General features: G+C 39.0%; 1 protein-coding gene across 6 annotated transcripts in view; it reads right to left on the reverse strand.

The window, feature by feature from the left end:
- Positions 1-20,458, reverse strand: part of DLG2 (discs large MAGUK scaffold protein 2) — a 2,166,992-nt gene that overhangs the window by 1,693,384 nt on the left and 453,150 nt on the right. For all 6 annotated transcript variants that reach the window (XM_034934113.3, XM_063608698.1, XM_055093779.2 and 3 more), the window contains one exon: positions 6,703-6,798. In XM_034934113.3, the coding sequence (XP_034790004.1) occupies positions 6,703-6,798 (96 nt within the window). The remainder of the gene's footprint in view (positions 1-6,702; positions 6,799-20,458) is intronic.

The raw sequence follows: 20,458 nt of genomic DNA on the forward strand, positions 1-20,458 counted from the left end.
TATCAACCAATCATCTAGGTCTTAAATCCCACATGCATTAGCTATTTGTCCTAATGTTCTCCCTCCCCTTGCCCCCCACCCCCTGACTGGCCCTGGTGTGTGTTATTCCCCACACTGTGTCCATGTGTTCTCATTGTTCAACTCCAGCTGATGAATGAGAACTTGTGTTGTTTGGTTTTCTGTTCTTGTGTTAGTTTGCTGAGGATGATGGTTTCTAGCTTCATCCATGTCCCTGCAAAAGACATTATCTCATTCCCTTCTATGGCTGCATATTATTCCATGGTGTGTATATACCACATTTTCGTTATCCAGTCTGTAATTGATGGGCATTTGGGTTGGTTCTATGTCTTTGCTATTGTGAATAGTGCTGCAATAAACATACATGTGCATGTATCTTTATAATGGAATGATTTATATTCCTTTGGGTATATACCTAGTAATGGGACTGCTGGGTCAAATGGTATTTCTGGTTGTAGATCTTTGAGGAATTGGCACACTGTCTTCCACAACAGTTGAACTAATTTACATTCCCACCAAGAGTGTGAACGCATTCCTGTTTCTCCACAGCTTCACCAGCATCTATTGTTTATTGCTTTTTAATAATCGCCATTCTGACTGGCATGAGATGGTACCTCATTGTGGTTTTGATTTTCATTTCTCTAATGATCAGTGATGTTGAGCTTTAATTCATATGTTTGTTGGCTGCATAAATGTCGTATTTTGAGAAGTGTCTGTTCATGTCCTTTGCCCACTTTTTAATGGGGTTGCTTTTTTCTTGTAAATTTCTTTAAGTTCCTTGCAGATTCTGGATATTAGACCTTTGTCAGATGGGTAGATTGCAAAAATTTGCCCCCATTCTGTAGGTTGCCTGTTTGCTTTGATGATAGTTTCCTTTGCTGTGCAGAAGCGCTGTAGTTTAATTAGATTCCATTTGTCAATTTTGGCTTTTGTTGCTATTGCTTTTGGCATGTTCATCATGAAGTCTTTGCCCATGCCTCTGTCTTGAATGGTATTGCCTAGGTTTTTATCCAAGGTTTTTATGGTTTTGGGTTTACATTTAAGTATTTAACCCATCTTGAGTTAATTTTTGTATAAAGTATAAGGAAGGGGTCAAGTTTCAGTTTTCTGCCTATAGCTAGCCAGTTTTCCCAGCATCATTTATTAAATACGGAATCCTTTCCCCATTGCTTGCTTTTGTCTGGTTTGTTAAAGATCAGATGGTTGTAGATATGTGGTGTTGTTTCTGAGGTCTCTGTCCTGTTCCCTTGGTCTATATGTCTGTTTTGGTACCAGTACCATGCTGTTTTGGCTACTGTAGGCTTGTAGTATAGTTTGAAGTCAGGTAGCATGATGCCTCCAGCTTTGTTCTTTTTGCTCAGGATTGTCTTGACTATATGGGCTTTTTTTGGTTCCATATGAAATTTAAAGTAGTTTTTTTCTAATTCTGTGAAGAATGTCAATAGTATTTTGATGGGAATAGCATTGAATCTATAAAATACTTTGAGCAGTATGGCCATTTTCATGATATTGATTCTTCCTATCCATGAGGATGGAATGTATACTTGTTTGAGTTGTCTCTTATTTCAGTATGGTGAATATTCTATTGACCAAGTGGATGAAACAGGATAAATCTTGATTATCTGATGCCACTTCCCATCCCATCTTTGTTCTAATAATCTTCTGCACTTTGAAAATCACTGAACTCATTGATCCAGGTAGTAAATAGCATAAACTTCAATGTTTGGTCCTAAGTGCTCTAAATCTGAACAGAATATACTTCATTGTTTTCAAGCAAGTATAAAAAAACAGAATCCTAAATACAGATATATTCAATTAATATAATATCATTTCTGTAGTGTTTGTGTTGCTTTACAGACAACAAACAAATATATTAATATTGGACTGATTAGTTAAATAAAGCTTTATAAATATATGAGACTTAACAAAATTCAAACTTGACCAGATGGAATGAGCTACCTTGGGAGGTGGTATATATCCTACAACTTGAGGCTTTCCAGCAGATGATAGAATCCCTTTTAGCAGAGTGACAATAAACAATTAAAAACTAAGGAGAGCCACTACTCTATATTGCCATTAAAATTACCTTTAACCCTGATTCTGTAATATTTTCAAACTTGGCCCTCTGGGAAGATTAACTCAAAAACATCAGTTTTTAATTTTTTTTTTTTTTTTTTTTTTTTTTTTTTTTTTTTTTTTTGAGACAGAGTCTCACTCAGTCGCCCAGGCTGGAGGGCAGTGGCTTAATCTCAGCTCACTGCAAGTTCCGCCTCCCGAGTTCACACCATTCTCCTGCCTCGGCCTCCCCAGTAGCTGGGACTACAGGCACCTGCCACTATGCTCGGCTAATTTTTTTGTATTTTTAGTAGAGACTGGGTTTCACCGTGTTAGCCAGGATGGTCTCGATCTCCTGACCTCATGATCCGCCCGTCTCAGCCTCCCAAAGTGCTGGGATTACAGGCATGAGCCACCGTGCCCGGCCTCCGTTTTTAAATTATTATTGTATCATAAGAAGAACCACATAACCTTAAATTTATAATATTGACCACTCTTAAGTGTAGAGTTCAATAGTGTTAAGTATATTACATTGTTGTGAAACACATACCTAGGTGAGTTTTTCATCTTGAAAAACTGAAACTATATAACCAATAAACATTAATTCCCCCTCCCTCATCTCTCCAGCCCTAGGCAACTACCTCTCTACTTTGTTTTTATCAGTCTGCCTACTTTAGATACTTCATAGGAGTGGAATCATACAGTGTTTGTCCTTTTGTGACTGGCTTACTTTGCTTAGCATAATGCCCTCAAGGTCCATTCATGTTAGCATATGATAGGATTTCCTTTTGTTCCTAAGGCTACATAGTGTGTGTGTGTGTGTGTGTGTGTGTGTGTGTGTAACATTTTCTTTATCCATTCTTCTGTTAACGGACATTTGGGTTGCTTCCACCACTTGAGTATTGCAAATAAGGCTGTGATGATCATGGCTGTGTAAATACTTCTTCAAGATCCTGCTTTGAATTCTTTTGGATATTTACCCAGAGGTGGAATTGCTGGATCGTACGGTATTTCTATTTTTAAAGTTTTCAAGAATCTTTATACTGTTTTCCATAATGGTGGCACCATTCCCACCAATAGCGTACAAGCATTTCAATTTCTCCACATCTTTATCAACACATTATTTTCTGTTATTTTGACAGCAGGCATCCTAATGGGTGTGAAATGATTTTTAACTGTGGTTTTGATTGGCATTTCCCTCATGATTAGTGGGTTGAACATTTTTCATAGATGTATTGGCCATTTGTATATTTTCTTTGGAGAATTTTCTATTCAAGTCTTTTGTCCATTTTTAGTTGTGTTACTTGTTATTTGTTGTTGAGTTGTAGAAGTTCTTTATATATTCTGGATATAAAGCCTTCACATATATATGATTTGCAAATACTTCCTCCAGTTCCATTGGTTGTCTTTTCACTCTGGTCATTGTTTTCTTTGATGTACAGAAGTCTTTAAGTTTGATGCAGTACAATTTGTTTATTTTTGCTTTCAGTTTCCTGTGCTTCTGGTGTCATATTCAAGAAATTGTTGCCAAATCCAATATGTCCTGACATTTTTCTATTAGTTTTATAGCTTAAATCTTACATTTTCTGTAGGCGCTATAGAGTTTAAAGTCTTACTTATATCTTTAATCCATCTTGAGTTAATTTTTGTATATGGTATAAAGCAAGGGCCCAACTTTATCTTTTGCATGTAGATATCCAGTTTTCCCACCACCATTTGTTAAATAAACTATCCTTTCCCCAGTGGTAGTCCTAGCTCCCTTATTTAAAATAATTTGCCATATATGCAAGGGTCTATTTCTGGGATCTACATTCTCTTTCACTGATGAATATATCAGTCTTTATGCCAGTACCACACCATCTTGATTACTGTTGCTTTGTAGTAAGCTTTGAAATCAGGATGTCTGAGGTTTCTAAGTTTGTTCTTATTCTCCAAAATTGATTAGGCTATTTAGTGTCTCGGAACTAACGCTTTTAAAATAAGGATCATGGGAAGCATTTAATGTAAACATATAGAGACAAAGGGATTCTCATTCTGCTCTCATTCCATAAAACAAACAAACATAAAAACATTCTTTCCCACAGCTGAGTGGCATTCAGAAAAAGAAGTTCCTTTCTAAATATCAGAAAGAACAGTTGCCAGAAAAATAGAGCTGAGCTACAAAATTCTCGTTAATTAGAAGGTGCAGCTATTTAACAGAGTATAAATATACACTATAGCCTAAAAATAATTAAGAGCAATGCTGAAATTCTCTAAAGTACATGATCATTCTATCAAAATATACTAAATGTATTATAGTAGAAAGAACTCATAAGTTATTTATTTATTTATTTATTTATTTTTGAGATGGAGTCTTTCCCTGTCACCCATGCTGGAGTGCAGTGGCGCTATCTCAGCTCACTACAACCTCCACCTCCCAGGTTCAAGTGATTCTCCTGCCTCAGCCTCCCAAGTAGCTGGGATTACAGGCACACACCACCACACTTGGCTAATTTTTGTATTTAGTAGAGATGGGGTTTCACCATGTTGGCCAGGCTGGTCTCAAACTCGTGGCCTCAAGTGATCCACCCACCTTGGCCTCCCAAAGTGCTGGGATTACACCTTGGCCTCCCAAAGTGCTGGGATCACCACCTTGGCCTCCCAAAGTGCATGGGCTACCGCACCCGGCTCCATAAATTATTAATATCTAATCAGTCTCTCACTTTAGATTAGGGTTTAGATTAGGAAACTGAGGCACACAGCTAGTCTAAGTGACTTGCCCAAGAACATTCAAATAGTAAGTGTATAAAGACAATAATCTAACATCTGTTTCCAGTTATGACTTACTCTTACACGATTCTTCCTTCTCAGTCTGATATGTGTCCTACAGTCAAATGTGTTTCTACCTTGTTACCTCTCTGTTCTTACTGAAAGAAACCTAACTTTCTGCCCCACCCATTGTGGTACTTGCATGGTATTTACTTAGTCTCCTAATCAACCAGTTCTAATTCATAAGATTGTCTTTTTCAGCAGAAAACAGAGTCTAGCCAAAGTATCAAACAACTAAAACAGTATATAAAGCAAAATATTCCTGAAGGCATTTAGTGCTCTACTCATTTCTCCAATTGCATGCAACATCTAGAGCATTTACCTATCAATCCTTTCATATATAACTATCCCATTTCATCCTCTTTATATTACTATAGTATAGTAACAATAGGTATAATCTCATTTTATCTCATTTCAGGCACAATAAAAAGTCATTTAATGTGCCTGAGGTCACATGACTAATTCGTGATAGAGCCAAGATACAAATCCCGGTCTCTGACTTTGGATCTTTTGTTCATTCCATTCTATCACACTGTCCTACTTTTGATATTACACTTAGTTCTCAACAAATATGCCCCATCTCCTCTAAAGGTATTTTCTTAGTTGTTCCCATAATTGAATTAGTCAACTCTATCTATCCATTAGTCAGCTTTCCTCTAAATAACCCCATTTTTGTGCTGATACCACCTAACTCTCAATTTACTTAGTCACCAAGTCCTGTCAATTATTTCTTTAAGATTCATCATTTCTCTATAAGCTGATTAAAATTTTCATTGTTTCTCACTAGGACTCTGGAATATCAAATCTCCAAGCTTTATGCTTTGCATATTAGGTTTATTTAAACACAGAAGATATCCCTAAAAAATACTCCCAATTATTTTAAATTGTTCAAAGGAAATAATAGGAATAAAATAAAGAAAGAAACCATATTAAATATGAAGTATTTATTCCTCATTAAAGGTCTAAAGTTTTCATTAATATCTTTTTTATTTTCCAAATGTTAATAAAAATATCAACTCAATAAAATAAATGCAAAACTTGCAATTTATTTCAATAGCATGAATATCTACTATTTGCCAAGCAGTACTAAGCATGTTCATATTGAGGATCACATTAAAATTTCAAAAGTACCCTAAAAGATGAGGAAATGGAAGCTTTTAGCATTTAAGCAGCATAAGCTAGCAATATGCTCTCCAATTATGAAAACAAGTTTCTCTAATATATTTTTCAGCATTTATTTAATTTAGCTGCCTGGAAGGTTGGCACATTTGTATCCCACTTAGGACTAATGACTTCATTTTCAGGAAGCAAAAATACAAATATCCTTGCGAACAGCCAGGAAGTACAAAAATGTGTTTTCTAAGTATTCATGAGCCCAGCATGGATGTCCACCCTCCCTCTCTTCTTTTGGAGAAAAAAAAAAAAAACAGTCTCATTGCCAAATTAGATAACTTCCTTTCCTGGAAGCACATTTAGTATTTTATTACTGTCTCAAATAGTTAACATCTTCTAGGTTAAGTGAAAGTATTTTTCAAGAGAGCAAAAGTGAAATAGCTTACAAAATGACTGTGTGATAACCAGCACTTAAAGACTACGTACTAAAACACAGAACCCAAAATAAAACACACACAACTACTCAACGTGATACACATTCAGTGTCAGCTCAGAAGCCTGAGAACCCAATATGCTGACCAGGCCAAAGCTAGAAATTAGGTTACACATTTTCTTTTCTTTCTTTAACACTACTAGCACTATCCACAAAGAACAAGACAAATCTTACCCATGAAGCCTAGTAAGAAAAGAAAACAGTATAACACTTACAGTTGTCGTCTCATCAGTTTCATTTTCAAAACACTGATTTTCTTTATTTTGCTCAATACATGAAGCATTTTCCTTTGATCCACTGCAATCTGTAAGCTAAAATAAAAGTTTAAAAAATCAATACTCCTTTTTTATTTTCTGCAATGTATATTGTTTTCAAACTTTGAATATACACATTAAAATATCTAAGGCCTGAATAAATATTAGATGTTGCTTATTTCAATTTTAGCATATGAATGTACTATCTAACCCATTTTTATACTGCTCCCAAAGAGAAAACATAAAATGGGACAGTTATTCAAAGGCCAATTTTAAATTTCAAAGGTTTCCAGCAGGGAGTGTTGAACATGGGCTATTCAAAAGTAAATTGATGATCTGGTTAAAGCTGAGCATGGTTAATGGGAAGATGAAGATAGAGGGCTGATTTCACTTTATACAAGTTCTCATGCTTGGAGAAATGTCTATGGAAGCTATTGGAGCTCTCAGAACTAGCAGTGGCATTGACTGCCTTTGCTTTGGGCTGTCTTTTTATAACTACAGCTTTAGATGATAAAAATAATGTCTACTTTCAAAGCAAAGGGTAGGTTTGCTTACTGACCATTATAAAACAGATGTTACCTAAACTGAGGGAACACAACCTACAATATGACCCACTGCATATGACTGTATCATGTGACCATCTTTGCCTTGCACTGTAAAAATTGGGGCTTGAGAAATTGGTACAAGAAGATGTTGATAGTCTACTGCTGTTGTTGCAAGTAATTAGTCTCTGCCCTACGATTCTTTTGGCAGCATCGATGAAATTGTGGCAGACTAAATTCTTAGTTTGCAAGTAGGATACAATCTTAGACTCCTCACAGTTCTTGAGAGTGACAAGGATGGAATTCTGACAGATTCATAGTGTTCTGGAAGAGGAAGGATCAGAGACTTCTAGGCTGATGAAAGGGATTCGTGGAACATCTTTAGGAACTGGGTAGTAAACATGCTGACCACACTGAATGTTCAACTGCATAATAAGAATTCTTCACTTTAGGCCAGGCACAATGTCTCACACCTGTAATCTCAGCACTTTAGAAGGCCAAGGAGGATGGATCACCTGAGGTCAGGAGTTTGAGACCAGCCTGGCCAACGTGGCGAAACCCTATCTCTACTAAAAATATAAAAATTAGCCAGGTGTGGTGGCATGCGCCTGTAATCCCAGCTACTTGAGAGGCTGAGGCAGGAGAGTCGCTTGAACCAGGGAGGTGGAGGTTGCAGTGAGCCACTGTGCTCCAGCCTGGGTGACTGAGCAAGACTCTGTATCAAAAAAAAAAAAAAAAAAAAAAAAAAAATCCCCTCACTTTAATGCACGTTAATGAGGAGAAATTTCTAAAGTGGTTGCAGGCTAGGACAGCTCCCAAATGGTTTTTGCCAACTCTCCTCTGGCTGGGAGAACTTCCTCACCAACCTAGCAGTCGGCCTCAGTTTCTAAGATTCACTCTAAAAGGAGTGGGTGAACAGAAATTTCCCCTCCTTTTCAGGCAATAGCTATAGAGACATGTACCTGCACTGATTGTGACAGGAGAGAAATTTGCAACCACTGTGGGCAGAAAGATTTCTCTGATACTAGTCTATTGTAGACACTCCTCTTCTCTGCTCCCGTAGTTTACATCTATCATTGTAATTAGCATATTGTATTATAAATTACATAAATGTATATGTATACATATGTGTGTGTGTGTCTACATGTATGTGTTTATGTATGTTTATCTGTCCCATTAGAGTATCTTGTAAGACAAGCAGGATATCTTACTGTTTTTCAGTCTCTAGAATAAATACATACTTGTTTAATGAATGAAAAATAAAGATTAAATTAGATGAAAAGTTGATACATAGATAGATGAACAAACTGAGAAGATGTGTCATCTCATGAAGAGCAGTGTCAGGCTCAACCACTTTGGGATACCCAGGTAACCTCTGTATCAGAAACATAGAGCTCTTTATTTTGTGCTCCCCTCTTTGGGCCACTCCTCTTTGGTCCCATGAACTATCCAAATAAATCAGGGCCGTCAATCTGACTGTATCTCTCATGTAGATGTACATAGTAAGGACCTGTCCTCTGATGAGACCCACTGGAATCAAGATGCTGATTGAGCCTGCACTGTCACCATTGCTAATTGGATCCATCATCATACTGAACACGGCGGCACATCCACCATCATAGACTAAGCGTAAAGTAAAAGACTGCTTCCCAGGCAAAGGCTACCTGGTTGTCCTAAGGTGATTGAGCTCGGCATTTCTCTTAGCCAGATCAGAGCCCTTATTCATTGTTTGTACATTTGTTCATCTATCTATGCATCTCTTTGTGATGGTTAATACTGAGTGTCAACTTGATTGGACTGAAGGATGTAAAGTATTGTTCCTGAATGTGTCTGTGAGGTTGTTGCCAAAAAGATTAACATTTGAGTGAGTGGGATGGGAAAGGCAGACTTATCCTTAATCTGGGTGGGCACCATCTAATCAGCTGCCAGTGCAGCTAGGATATAAAGCAGGCAGAAAAACACGAAAAGATTAGACTGGCCTAGCCTCCCAGCCTACATCCTTCTCCCATGCTGGATGCTTCCTGCCCTTGAACATTGGACTCCAAGTTCTTCAGTTTTGGGACTCAGACTGGCTTTCCTTGCTCCTCAGCTTGCAGATGGCCTATTGTGGGACCTTGTGATCATATCAGTTAATACTTAATAAGCACATATATATATATATGTGATTCTTGAGGGACAGAATATTAAGGATGAAGTCCTTTCATTGGTTTGGGGGTTTCTGGAGTTGGCTGCTTAACATGATTCGACCCAAAAATGCTAAAGACTCTACTTCTAGTAGTATGGAGAACACTGATAGTCCTTGGCATGAACTGTTTAGAGAGTTATGCAAGATGAATGCATTTGACATTCCTGATTCACCATTCGTGAGAGGCAAGGAGTTTAGCGACTCTATACATAATACCTTTGACTATATGTGGAGAATCAAGGAATATAATGAAGCTGGTTGGTTGCTCCTGAGTTCAGTGGACAAAGTGATGAAAGGAAATGATGAAATCAGGGATTCTAACTACCAGCTTCAGAAGCAGATACGGAGCCTCAAATCTGCTAAGATTACCCTGAGTGAAAGTCTTATCTCCTGTAGAGAAAGATATGAAATTGTGGGAAAACAGACACAAGCCCTTAAAGTGAGGGCACTGATTGGAAAAGAATGGGACCCTGCAACTTGGAATGGCAATGTTTGGGAGGTCTCTCATGAAGCTGGGAACACTGAGTTTGTAAACTCTGACGAAGCTTTTTTTGCCAGAAGAAACAGCTCCCCCATTCCCAGTAGTGGCAACATCCCCTCCCCGACCCATCAGCCTTTCCACCTTTGTCTGAGGAGATAAACCCCGCACTGCCTGAGAAAACAGTGACACCCTCCCCTGAGGCAGTTGCCATGCAAGATAATGTTGATTCTCCTCAGGAGCCACCCCCAACAGCCCTGTTTGCTTCTAGACTTATAACTAGGCTGACCTCTCAGTGGGCCCTAGAGGTGAAGTTCAGAGTGTGACCTATAAGGAGGTACACTATACTCAAAAAGAACTACTTGAATTTTCTAATTTATATAAACAGAAATCTGAAGAACAGGCATGGGAATGGATATTAAGGGTGTGGGATAATGGTGGAAGGAACATAGAACTGGATCAGGCTGAATTTATTGATCCGGCCCCACTAAGTAGGGACTCTGCATTTAATGTTGCAGCTCGAGTGAAAAAAAAGGTTGTAATAATTTGTTTGTTTAGCTGAAATATGGATTAAAAGATAACCCACTGTGAGTGAGCTGGAAATGCCTGATCTCCTTTGGTTTAATTTAGAGGAAGGGATCCAAAGGCTTAGGGAGATTGGGATGGTGGAGTGGATTAGTCACTTTAGATCTACTCATCCCAGCTGGGAGGTCCAGATGATACATTCTTGACCAATGCCTTGCAAAATAGATTTGTGAGGGCAGCACCTGCATCTTTGAAGGGCCCTGTAATTGTTCTACTCTGTATGTCAGATCTAAGAGTGGGAACTGCAGTCACTCAACTAAAAAAAATTTAAATACAGTGTGAATAATGGGATTGCGAGGTGGCAGGGGCCAAGCGGTAGCACTCAACCTTCAAAGGCAAGGTAAGCATAGCTACCATAATGGACAGCAGAGGCAAAATGGCAATCAGAATAGTCTGACTCGTATAGAGCTCTGGCACTGGCTAATTAATCATAGTGTTTCTAGAAGTGAAATTGATAGGAAGCCTACTGCATTCATACTTAATGTATACAAGCAGAAAACTTCTAGGTCAAATGGACAAAAGACTAATTTGAATTATAAAAACAGAATCACAGCCTCTCAATCAATTTCCACACTTGAGTCAGTTTACAGACCCAGAACCCCTTGAATGAAGGGGAGGCCAGGTCCCCTTGAGGAAGGACCCTACTACACTACCAACAATTTATACTGTTAATTTTTCTCTCTCCTTCCCCAAGGAGACCTCCAGCCTTTTACCAGGGTATCTGTGCATTGGGGAAAGGAAAATGTTCAGACAGTTCAGGGATTACTGGACACTGGCTCTGAATTGACATCGATTTCAGGGGACCCAAAAGGTCATTGTGGTCCTCCAGTTAAAGTAGGGGCTTACAGAGATCAGGTAATTCATGGAGCTTTAGCTTGGATCTGACTTACAGTGGATCCGGACTCATCCTGTGGTCATTTCTGCAGTGCCAGAATGCATAATTGGCATAGACATACTTGCAAGCTGGCAGAACCTCCACATTGGCTCCGTGACTGGTAGAGTGAGGGCTATTATGGTGGGAATGCCAAATGGAAACCATTAGATCTCCCTCTACCTAGAAAAACAGTAAATCAAAAACAATATTGCATCCCTGGAGGGATTGTGGAGATTAGTGCCAACACCAAGGACTTGAAAGATGCAGGGGTGGCAATTCCCACTACATTCCCATTCAACTCTCCTATTTGGCCTGTGCAGAAGACAGATGGATCTTGGAGAAGGACAGTGGATTATCATAAGCTTAACCAAGTGGTGACTCCAATTGCAGCTGCTGTACCAGATATGGTATGATTGCTTGAGCAAATTAACTCCTGGTACCTGCTATGCAGCCATTGACTTGGCAAATGACTTTTTCTCCATTCCTGTTCATAAGGCCCATCAGAAACAATTTGCCTTCAGCCAGCAAGGTCAACAATAGACCTTTACTGTCCTACCTCAGGGGTATATCAACTCTCCAGCTCTGTGTCATAATCTTATTTGGAGAGAACTTGATAGCTTTTTGCTTCCACAAGATACCACAATGGCCCATTACATTGATGACATTATGCAGATTGGATCCAGTGAGCAAGAAATACCAAACACACTGGACTTATTGGTGAGACATTTGCATGCCAGAGGATGGGAAATAAATCCAACTAAAATTCAAAGAACTTCTACCTCAGTAAAATTCTTAGGGGTCCAGTGGTGTGGGGCCTGTCAAGATATTCCTTCTAAGGTAAAAAATAAGTTGCTGAATTTGGCCCCTCCTACAACCAAGAAGGAGGCACAATGCCTAGTGGGTGTACTTGGATTTTGGAAGCAACACATTCCTCATTTAGGTGCGTTACTCCTGCCCATTTATTGAGTGACTGCCGGTTTTGAGTGCGTTCCAGAACAGGAGAAGGCTCTGCAACAGGTCCAGGCTGCTGTACAAGCTGCTCTGCCATTTGCGCCATATGACCCAGCAGATCCAATGGTGCTTGAGATGTCAGGGGCAGATAGGGATGCTGTTTGGAGCCTTCGGCAGGCCCCCATAGGTGAATCACAGCAGAGGCTTCTAGGATTTTGGAGCAAGGTTCTGCCATCTTCTGCAGATAAGTACTCTCCTTTTGAGAAACAGCTCTTGGCCTGTTATTGGGCTTTAGTGGAAACTGAATGTTTGACTATAGGTCATCAAGTTGCCATGAGACCTGAACTGCCTATCATGAACTAAGTGCTTTCTGACCCATCTAGCCACAGAGTGGGTCATGCACAGCAGCATTCCATCAGCAAATGGAAGTGGTATATACATGATTGAGCTCAAGGATGTCTTGACGGCACAAGTAAGTTACATGAGGAAGTGGCTCAAATGCCCATGGTGTCCACTCCTGCCACCCTGCCTTCTCTCCCCCAGCCTGCACCAATGGCCTCATGGGGAGTTCCCTATGATCAGTTGACAGAGGAAAAGACTAGGGCCTGGTTCACAGATGGTTCTGCACAATTATGCAGGCACCACCCGAAGTGGACAGCTGCAGCACTACAACCCCTTTCTAGGACATCGCTGAAGGTCAAGAGTGAAGGGAAATCTTCTCAGTGCACAGAAGTTCAAGCAGTGTACCTCGTTCCACACTTTGCATGGAAGGAGAAATGACCAGATGTGTGATTATATGCTGATTCATGGGCTGTAGCCAATGGTTTGGCTAGATGATCAGGGACTTGGAAGAAGCATGATTGGAAAATTGGTGACAAAGAAATCTGGGGAAGGGGTATGTGGATGGATCTCTGAGTGGTCAAAAACCGTGAAGATATTTGTATCGCATGGGATTGCTCTCCAATGAGTGACCTCAGCAAAGGAGGATTTTAATAATTAAGTGGATAGGATGACCTGTTCTGTGGACATCACTCAGCCTCTTTTCACAGCCACCTGTCATTGGCCAGTGGGCCCATGAACAAAGTGGCCATGGTGGTAGGGTTGGAGGTTATACATGGGCTCAGCAACATGCAGTTCCACTCACCAAGGCTGAGCTGCCTAGTTATGGCCACTGCTGAGTGTCCAATTTGCCAGCAGCAGAGACCAACACCGAGCCCTTGATATGGCACCATTCCTCAGGATGATCAGCCAGCTACCTGGTGTCAGGTTGATTATATTGGACCTCTTCCATCATGGAAAGGGCAGAGGTTTATCCTCACTGGAATAGACAGTTACTCCGGATATGGGTTTGCCTATCCTGCACGTAATTCTTCTGCCAAGACTACCCTGTGGACTCACGGAATGCCTTAACCACAGTCATAGTATTCCATATAGCATTGCCTCTGACCAAGGCACTCACTTTACAGCTAAAGAACTGTGATTGTGGGCTCATGCTCATGCTCACTGGTCTTACCATGTTCCCCATCATCCTGAAACAGCTGGATTGACAGAACTGTGGAATATCCTTTTGAAGTCACAATTACAACACCAACAAGGTGACAATACTTTGCAGGGCTTGGCCAAAGTTCTCAAGAAGGCTTTGTATGCTCTGAATCAGCATCCAATATATGCTACTATTTCTCCCATAGCCAGGATTCACAGGTCCAGGAATCAAGGGGTGGAAGTGGCACCATTCACCATGACCCCTCGTGATCCACTAGCAAAATTTTTGCCCCTGTTCCTGCAACATTACGTTCTGCTGGCCTAGAGGTCTTAGTTCAAGAGTGACAAACTCTGCCACCAGGAGACACAATGATTCCATTAACCTGGAATTGCCACCTGGACACTTTGGGCTCCTCCCACTTTTAAGTCAACAGGCTAAGAAGGGAGTTATAGTGTTGGCTGGTGTGACTGACCTGGACTATCAAGATGAAATCAGTGTACTACTGCACAACGGGAAGTAAGGAAGTGTGTGCGTGGAATACAGGAGATCCATTAGGGCGTCTCTTAGTATTACCATGCCCTGTGATTAAGGTCAATGGGAAATGACAACAGCCCAATCCAGGAAGGACTACAAATGGCTCAGACCCTTCAGGAATGAAGGTTTGGGTGACTCCACCAGGAAAAACAAAAACAAAACAAAACAAAAAAAACAAAAACACACAACCTGCTGAGGCGCTTGCTGAAGGCAAAGGGAATACAGAATGGTTAGTAGAAGAAGGTAGTCATCAATACCAGCTGCAAGAATGAGGACTGTAATTGTCATGAGTATTCCTTCCTACTTTTGTTAAAAACATGTGTAAGCATATATATGCTTGTATTAAGAAAATATCTTCATTTTATTTCCTTTTTCCTTTATTATGTGACATAAAATTTATTGACTTCATATCAGCATTAAAGTGTTGTTAACTTTATGTAGTAGTATTTGGGTTGGGGATTGGTGCATTTCCAGTTGTACAAACAATAGTTGTATTATGTTAGATGTAATTATGGCCTTATTATTGTCTTTATTTGAAGATTATGTATGATTTTAAGGAGATGTATGTGGGTTCAAGTTGACAAGGGGTGGACTTGTGATGGTTAATACTGAGTGTCAACTTAATTGGATTGAAGAATTCAAAGTATTGATCCTGGGTGTGTCTGTGAGGTTGTTGCCAAAGGAGTTGAACATTTGAGTCAGTGGGCTGGGAAAGGCAGACCCACCCTTAATCTGGATAGGCACCATCTAATAACTGCCAGCACAGCTAGAATATATATCAGGCAAAACAACGTGAAAAGACTAGACTGGCCTAGTTTCCCAGCCTACATCCTTCTCCCATGCTGGAAGCTTCCTACCCTCAGACATCAGACTCGAAGTTCTTCAGTTTTGGGACTCTGACTGGCTTTCCTGTAGACAACCTATTGTGGGACCTTGTGATTGTGTGAGTTAATACTTAATAAACTCCCCTTTATATATATTATACACACACACACACACACACACACACACTATTAGTTCTGTCCCTCTAGAGAACCCTAATACACTATCTGATTTAATCTTTTATTTTTTTCATTCATTAAGCAACTATCTTTTGATCTCTGGAGACAAAATGCCATTAATATGGACTGCCTGTCCTCTGAAGAACTCTAATTGGCCAGAGAAATATAAAAATATGTAATTTATATTACATATATAGATCACGACAATAGAAAGTATAGGAGGAGCATCTATATTAGACTGTGGAATCATGAAGGCTTCCTGAAAGATATAACATTGAAATAATACTGAAGACAAAGGAGGTTATCTAGGCAAGTAGGAGTATTCAATCTAATAGAAAATAGTGTGGGCTTGAAAGGCAGCATGCTCTGAAAGAAAAGGCATAGATTTTAGAGTAAGAAAGAAATGGATTAAAATCCTTTCACTTCCACCTACTACCTATGTGGAATGGAGGCAATATTTAAATTCTATGACTATCATCATTGAAAATATGGAGATAGTGCCACCCATTGCATAGGGACTTCTTCCACCTTACTAACCACCCTATAGCTGAGTTGGATGCCTTGGATTGTAGGGGAGAAAAAAATAGCTTTCCTCTACCCTCCTACATTCTTTGGCTGAGCTACAAATTAAATTGACATAAGGCAGCTTAACTGGAGAGACATTATTCTAATAACATGTGTACCCATGTATGCATGGGAGTCTCACAAAAATATGAAACTCAAATAAGGGACAGAATTCCCTTATTCCCCAGATTGAAGCTTATTTAGCATTCTGAGCTACAGAAAGAAATAAGGGCTTGGGGTTTCTGGGGCTGGTGAAGCCAAATTATAGAAAGGTGAGGGGAAGAAATGTATAGTGAATAAAGGTTGTCTTGTTATGCAGATCAAAGTCTCTCATCTGATAAAAGTTGTCATAGACTAACTCTCTTTCTGACACAAATATCTTTACTAATGAAAATCTCCTATATAAATATAAATTTCCTTCATAAAAGGGGAGTTTTTCAATGCTACTTCAGTGTCTGTAGTTTCACAAAATAACCAGCTTTAAAAAAATCAGTATGCCACAGAGGAATATTTGGGGCTGGTACTCTGGTCTCCTATAGTCATATTTTTGGGTGGCATACCCTGGGCCCCAGTGAGATTTACAACCTTCCTACCTCATACCAGATGTTGTCCCATATATACATACATACAAAGCACTCAGTCTCAATATCATGACTGATTCTCTATTTGTTTATGTTTCCACCGTTACTTCATCCCCTGATAACTTGCTGTCAATTATGCTCTCATAGAAATAGTAAATTTCTTCTATGCTTCTATTCTTCCTTCATTTAAGAAAAGACCCTGATCACTTCAAAACTTTAATCTATTTCTGACTTTCTCCTCCCCAGAGCCAATTCTGTTGAAAGACATAATAGAAGTAGTAATAGCAACAATAAAACCGAATCATTTAATGAAAAGTTACAATAAGCTAGGCCTCTCTTCAAGGATATTGATATATATTTTATGTGCATTAACTCATTAGATTAAAAAGCATCTTATGAAGTAGGCTTATGATCTTTATTTTCTGGGTGAGAAAACAGAACCTATTTCTGCCTGAATGAAAAGCCTACATAACTAACTAATATACTAAACTCCTGAGCCACTTTCTTACTGCCCACACATCCTTTCAAATTGTGGTTCCCAGACCAGCAGCATCAGCACCACCCACAATGTCTTAGCGAGATCAACTCTTCAACCTACTGAATCAAACCAGTAGGGGTGGGGCTCTAAAGTCTGTGCTTCGATGAGCTCTCCAGGTGATTCTGACACATGCTAGTTTGAAAACCTCTGATCTAGTTAACAAATGTTAAATTATTCCAAGTTAGCAAGGTATAAGACACATTTACGAAGAGATAGATGATTCTCGGCACAATGGAAAATTAATGCCTGTCTAACAAATGCAGTCTCTAGTCACTTCCAAACATTTGTTGCCAGATGTTTAAAACTATCAAGAGAACTTAGAAGTCTGAATTTTTATGTGAAAATTTAGCTTGACTTCTAAATGTTGACAACATAAAAAAAGAGGTTATGGGAGGCCATTGTTTTGGACTGAGTTCCTTCACTAGGCCCCAAAAGACCAGACCAAATCAGAATAGAGTCATTCATGCTAGGTATCACATAATCAAACTGACCTTTAAAATGGGACAGTTTTCTAAAGAACAAGAGATTCACAGCAACCCATTAGAAGAGGCCCGATGGCCCCATCTAAGTAAACTGACCTGATAAGAATGTCTCCTCTGTTTTAACTCTATAAGGAAAGTACTTTGAAATGACCAGTCTGCTTTTTATTCCTTAGTTCTGCTTCTTTCAGCTCCTTTCTGCCTGTAAGGTCAATAGGCTCTGCTCAGCTCATCAGAACACCTTTCTACTTCATAGATGGAATGCTGCCTGATTTCAACAAATTTAATTTAATGATCAAACTGGTTTTCAGGAAATTTTGTTCTTTGACAGCAACTATATATTTTTAAAATATCATCTAAGCTAACATGCAATAGGCCAAACAAAATATAAACCTGCGCTGCAGTTTCCATAAGGGCAGCCAGTTTGCAACCTCTGTATTAATCCTCAAATGCTGCCTTCTCTTCCCTGAATACTGAACTCTTAAAACTCACCAAGAACCTCCTAGTCCTCACTGTCTTCCTAGTTCTGTCCAAATGAAAAGCCTGTGCAACTAACTACTACACTAAACTCCTGAACCACATCTTTACTGCCCACTCATCCTTTCAAATTGTGGTCCCCAGACCAGCAGCATCAGCGCCACCCAGAGATTTGTTAGAATCTTTCTCTGACTTTCTATACTCCTCATTATCTTCCACTTCCTCTGACATTTCACACGATTGACCTCTTCCTCCTTCTTGAAAGTTATACCTATATTCAGAAACATCTCTCTCTCCTATTTGCCACCCAATCTCTTGAACTCTCCTTCTCTGTCATTTCCTCTTCTTCCTTTTAACTCCTGAATCAGCTGTTACTCCGAAATTCCTTTTATCGCTTCTCTCAATACTCACTACTCAATGATTCTTCATCTAGGCTTTAGGAAGACATTCTTCCCAATTTCTGGTCCTACATTTTCAATTGCATGCTTGTATTTCCTCTAAAAAATCACATTGGTACCTCAAATCTGTTCTATCTAAATGTAATCATTTTTTTTTTTCAGAACCCAATTTGGCTACCTGGCTTTTGGTAATTCCACTACCCAAATTTCTTAAGAACTATTTATGACTCCCTCCTCCACACAGCCTGTGCTGATCCTCTTTCTTTATCCAGCTGGATGGGCTCTCTCAATCTATAATGCCTTCAGGAAATATTCTTCTCCTCTACACCCTTAATAATGATTAGTCCACCTGATCTCTTTAGGAACAACCTAGAATATAAAAAAAGGAAGAATAAACTTGTCATTGCTTATATATTTATCTTCTCCATTAAAGCAGATTTAAAGCTTCTTCAACACAGTAAGTTTATTACCATCTTGACATCCTTCATAGTACTTTAACAAAGTGAATGCCCATAGATATTAAGTTGTTTAATTATGCAGTGTTTATACAAGTATTTTCTACATTACACAGTATGTATGGACAAATATTTGCCAACTTTACTTTAAATGTATTCATCTTTTATATACATATCCGAAAAGTTTCCTATATAAAAGAATCTTATAATAAACTTAGAAAAATCTAGATCTCTTTTGTAGAGTAAATAAGTACTCAGTGGTTTAACTGTTTGGTAGATTACTTTTTTATTTATTTATATTATTTTGCTCAAACCCAGAATTCTTTTCTTTGGAAATGAATGTCAGTACTAATGAGCATCATGTACAAAATCTGTGTCCTTGCAGGAACCAAAAGCCATATAAACTCTAAAAATATATGTTAAAAAAATTAAACAGAGTTCTACGATGCCAGGTCACTGGGAAGCACTGCCCCTTCCCATCCTCTAAGAATGTGAAGTGTACAGATCAGCCTGAGTCAGATCCCAGTTGTACTCTGGAGTAATCCAATTCTATTAATATTTCCTGGGTCTCATATTTATAGAATGCCTAGTTTACTTAACTCTATACTATTCTCTTCATACAAAAGAAATGTTACAAACTACAGAGGTATGAGGTGAGGAGGAGTCTTTAGGTGGGGTTCAGAACATGCTACCCCAAAATAGGGCAATGTAGCATTTGAGAAAACAGCAGAATCAGGAAGTTCACTCTCACTTTCCCCTCACCCTGAAGCAAGTGATAAAACCTTCATTCCAGAGGAACCCTCCTAATACCCAGAGGGAAAGAACATCCTTGTGCTCAAAGACACAAAGACAAGAACAACCTGAACAAACAGGCCTTAAGTCTGCCTGGTTTATTACCATTAGATCATATCTCTTTTGCCAGTCATACTTCTGCATGGCTGCCCACTCTTCATCAAACTCAGCATAAAAATACACAGGTTTCCCTTTTTCTTTAGGTCTTCACTTCTCTGTCACGTAAAACTTATGTTAAATTAATGCATATGCTTTTCTCTTGTTAATCTGTCTTTTATTATAGGGGTCTTAGCCATGGACCTAGCAATGGATAAGGAAAAGATATTACTTTTTTCCCCTACACTTTTATTTTACAGAAAACAGCATGCTACCATTTTATAGACTACTTCAGGATTACAAACAATGGGTAAGTTTAAACTAAGTAGTTCTCCTCTGCTGAAATAATAATAAACTTCACTCTCTTAGCCTAAAGGCCTCAGGATTCCTTGAAAAAACTGGGCACAGACAAATAAAACTAGGCACAACCTAGGAGTTCAAGAGAAGAGAGTATCAGTTATCAAGAAAAGTGTCCACCTTATTTGTTGATTCAATATACATGTATTAAATTGTATTACATGCAAAGCACTAAAGAAGATGTTTTGGGGAAAACACAAAGAAGACAGTGTCCAAAAAGAATTTAGTGTAAGAAAGGAAACAAATACATACAAAAGTCACTATAAAACCATGTGGAAAGCTTTGATTGTCAAAAATGAAGTGCAGACAATGTGCTCTGAAACTTCAACAGAGGTTCAGTTCAATAA

This window comes from Pan paniscus, chromosome 9 (genome assembly GCF_029289425.2).
Source record: "Pan paniscus chromosome 9, NHGRI_mPanPan1-v2.0_pri, whole genome shotgun sequence".
NCBI lineage: Eukaryota > Metazoa > Chordata > Mammalia > Primates > Hominidae > Pan > Pan paniscus.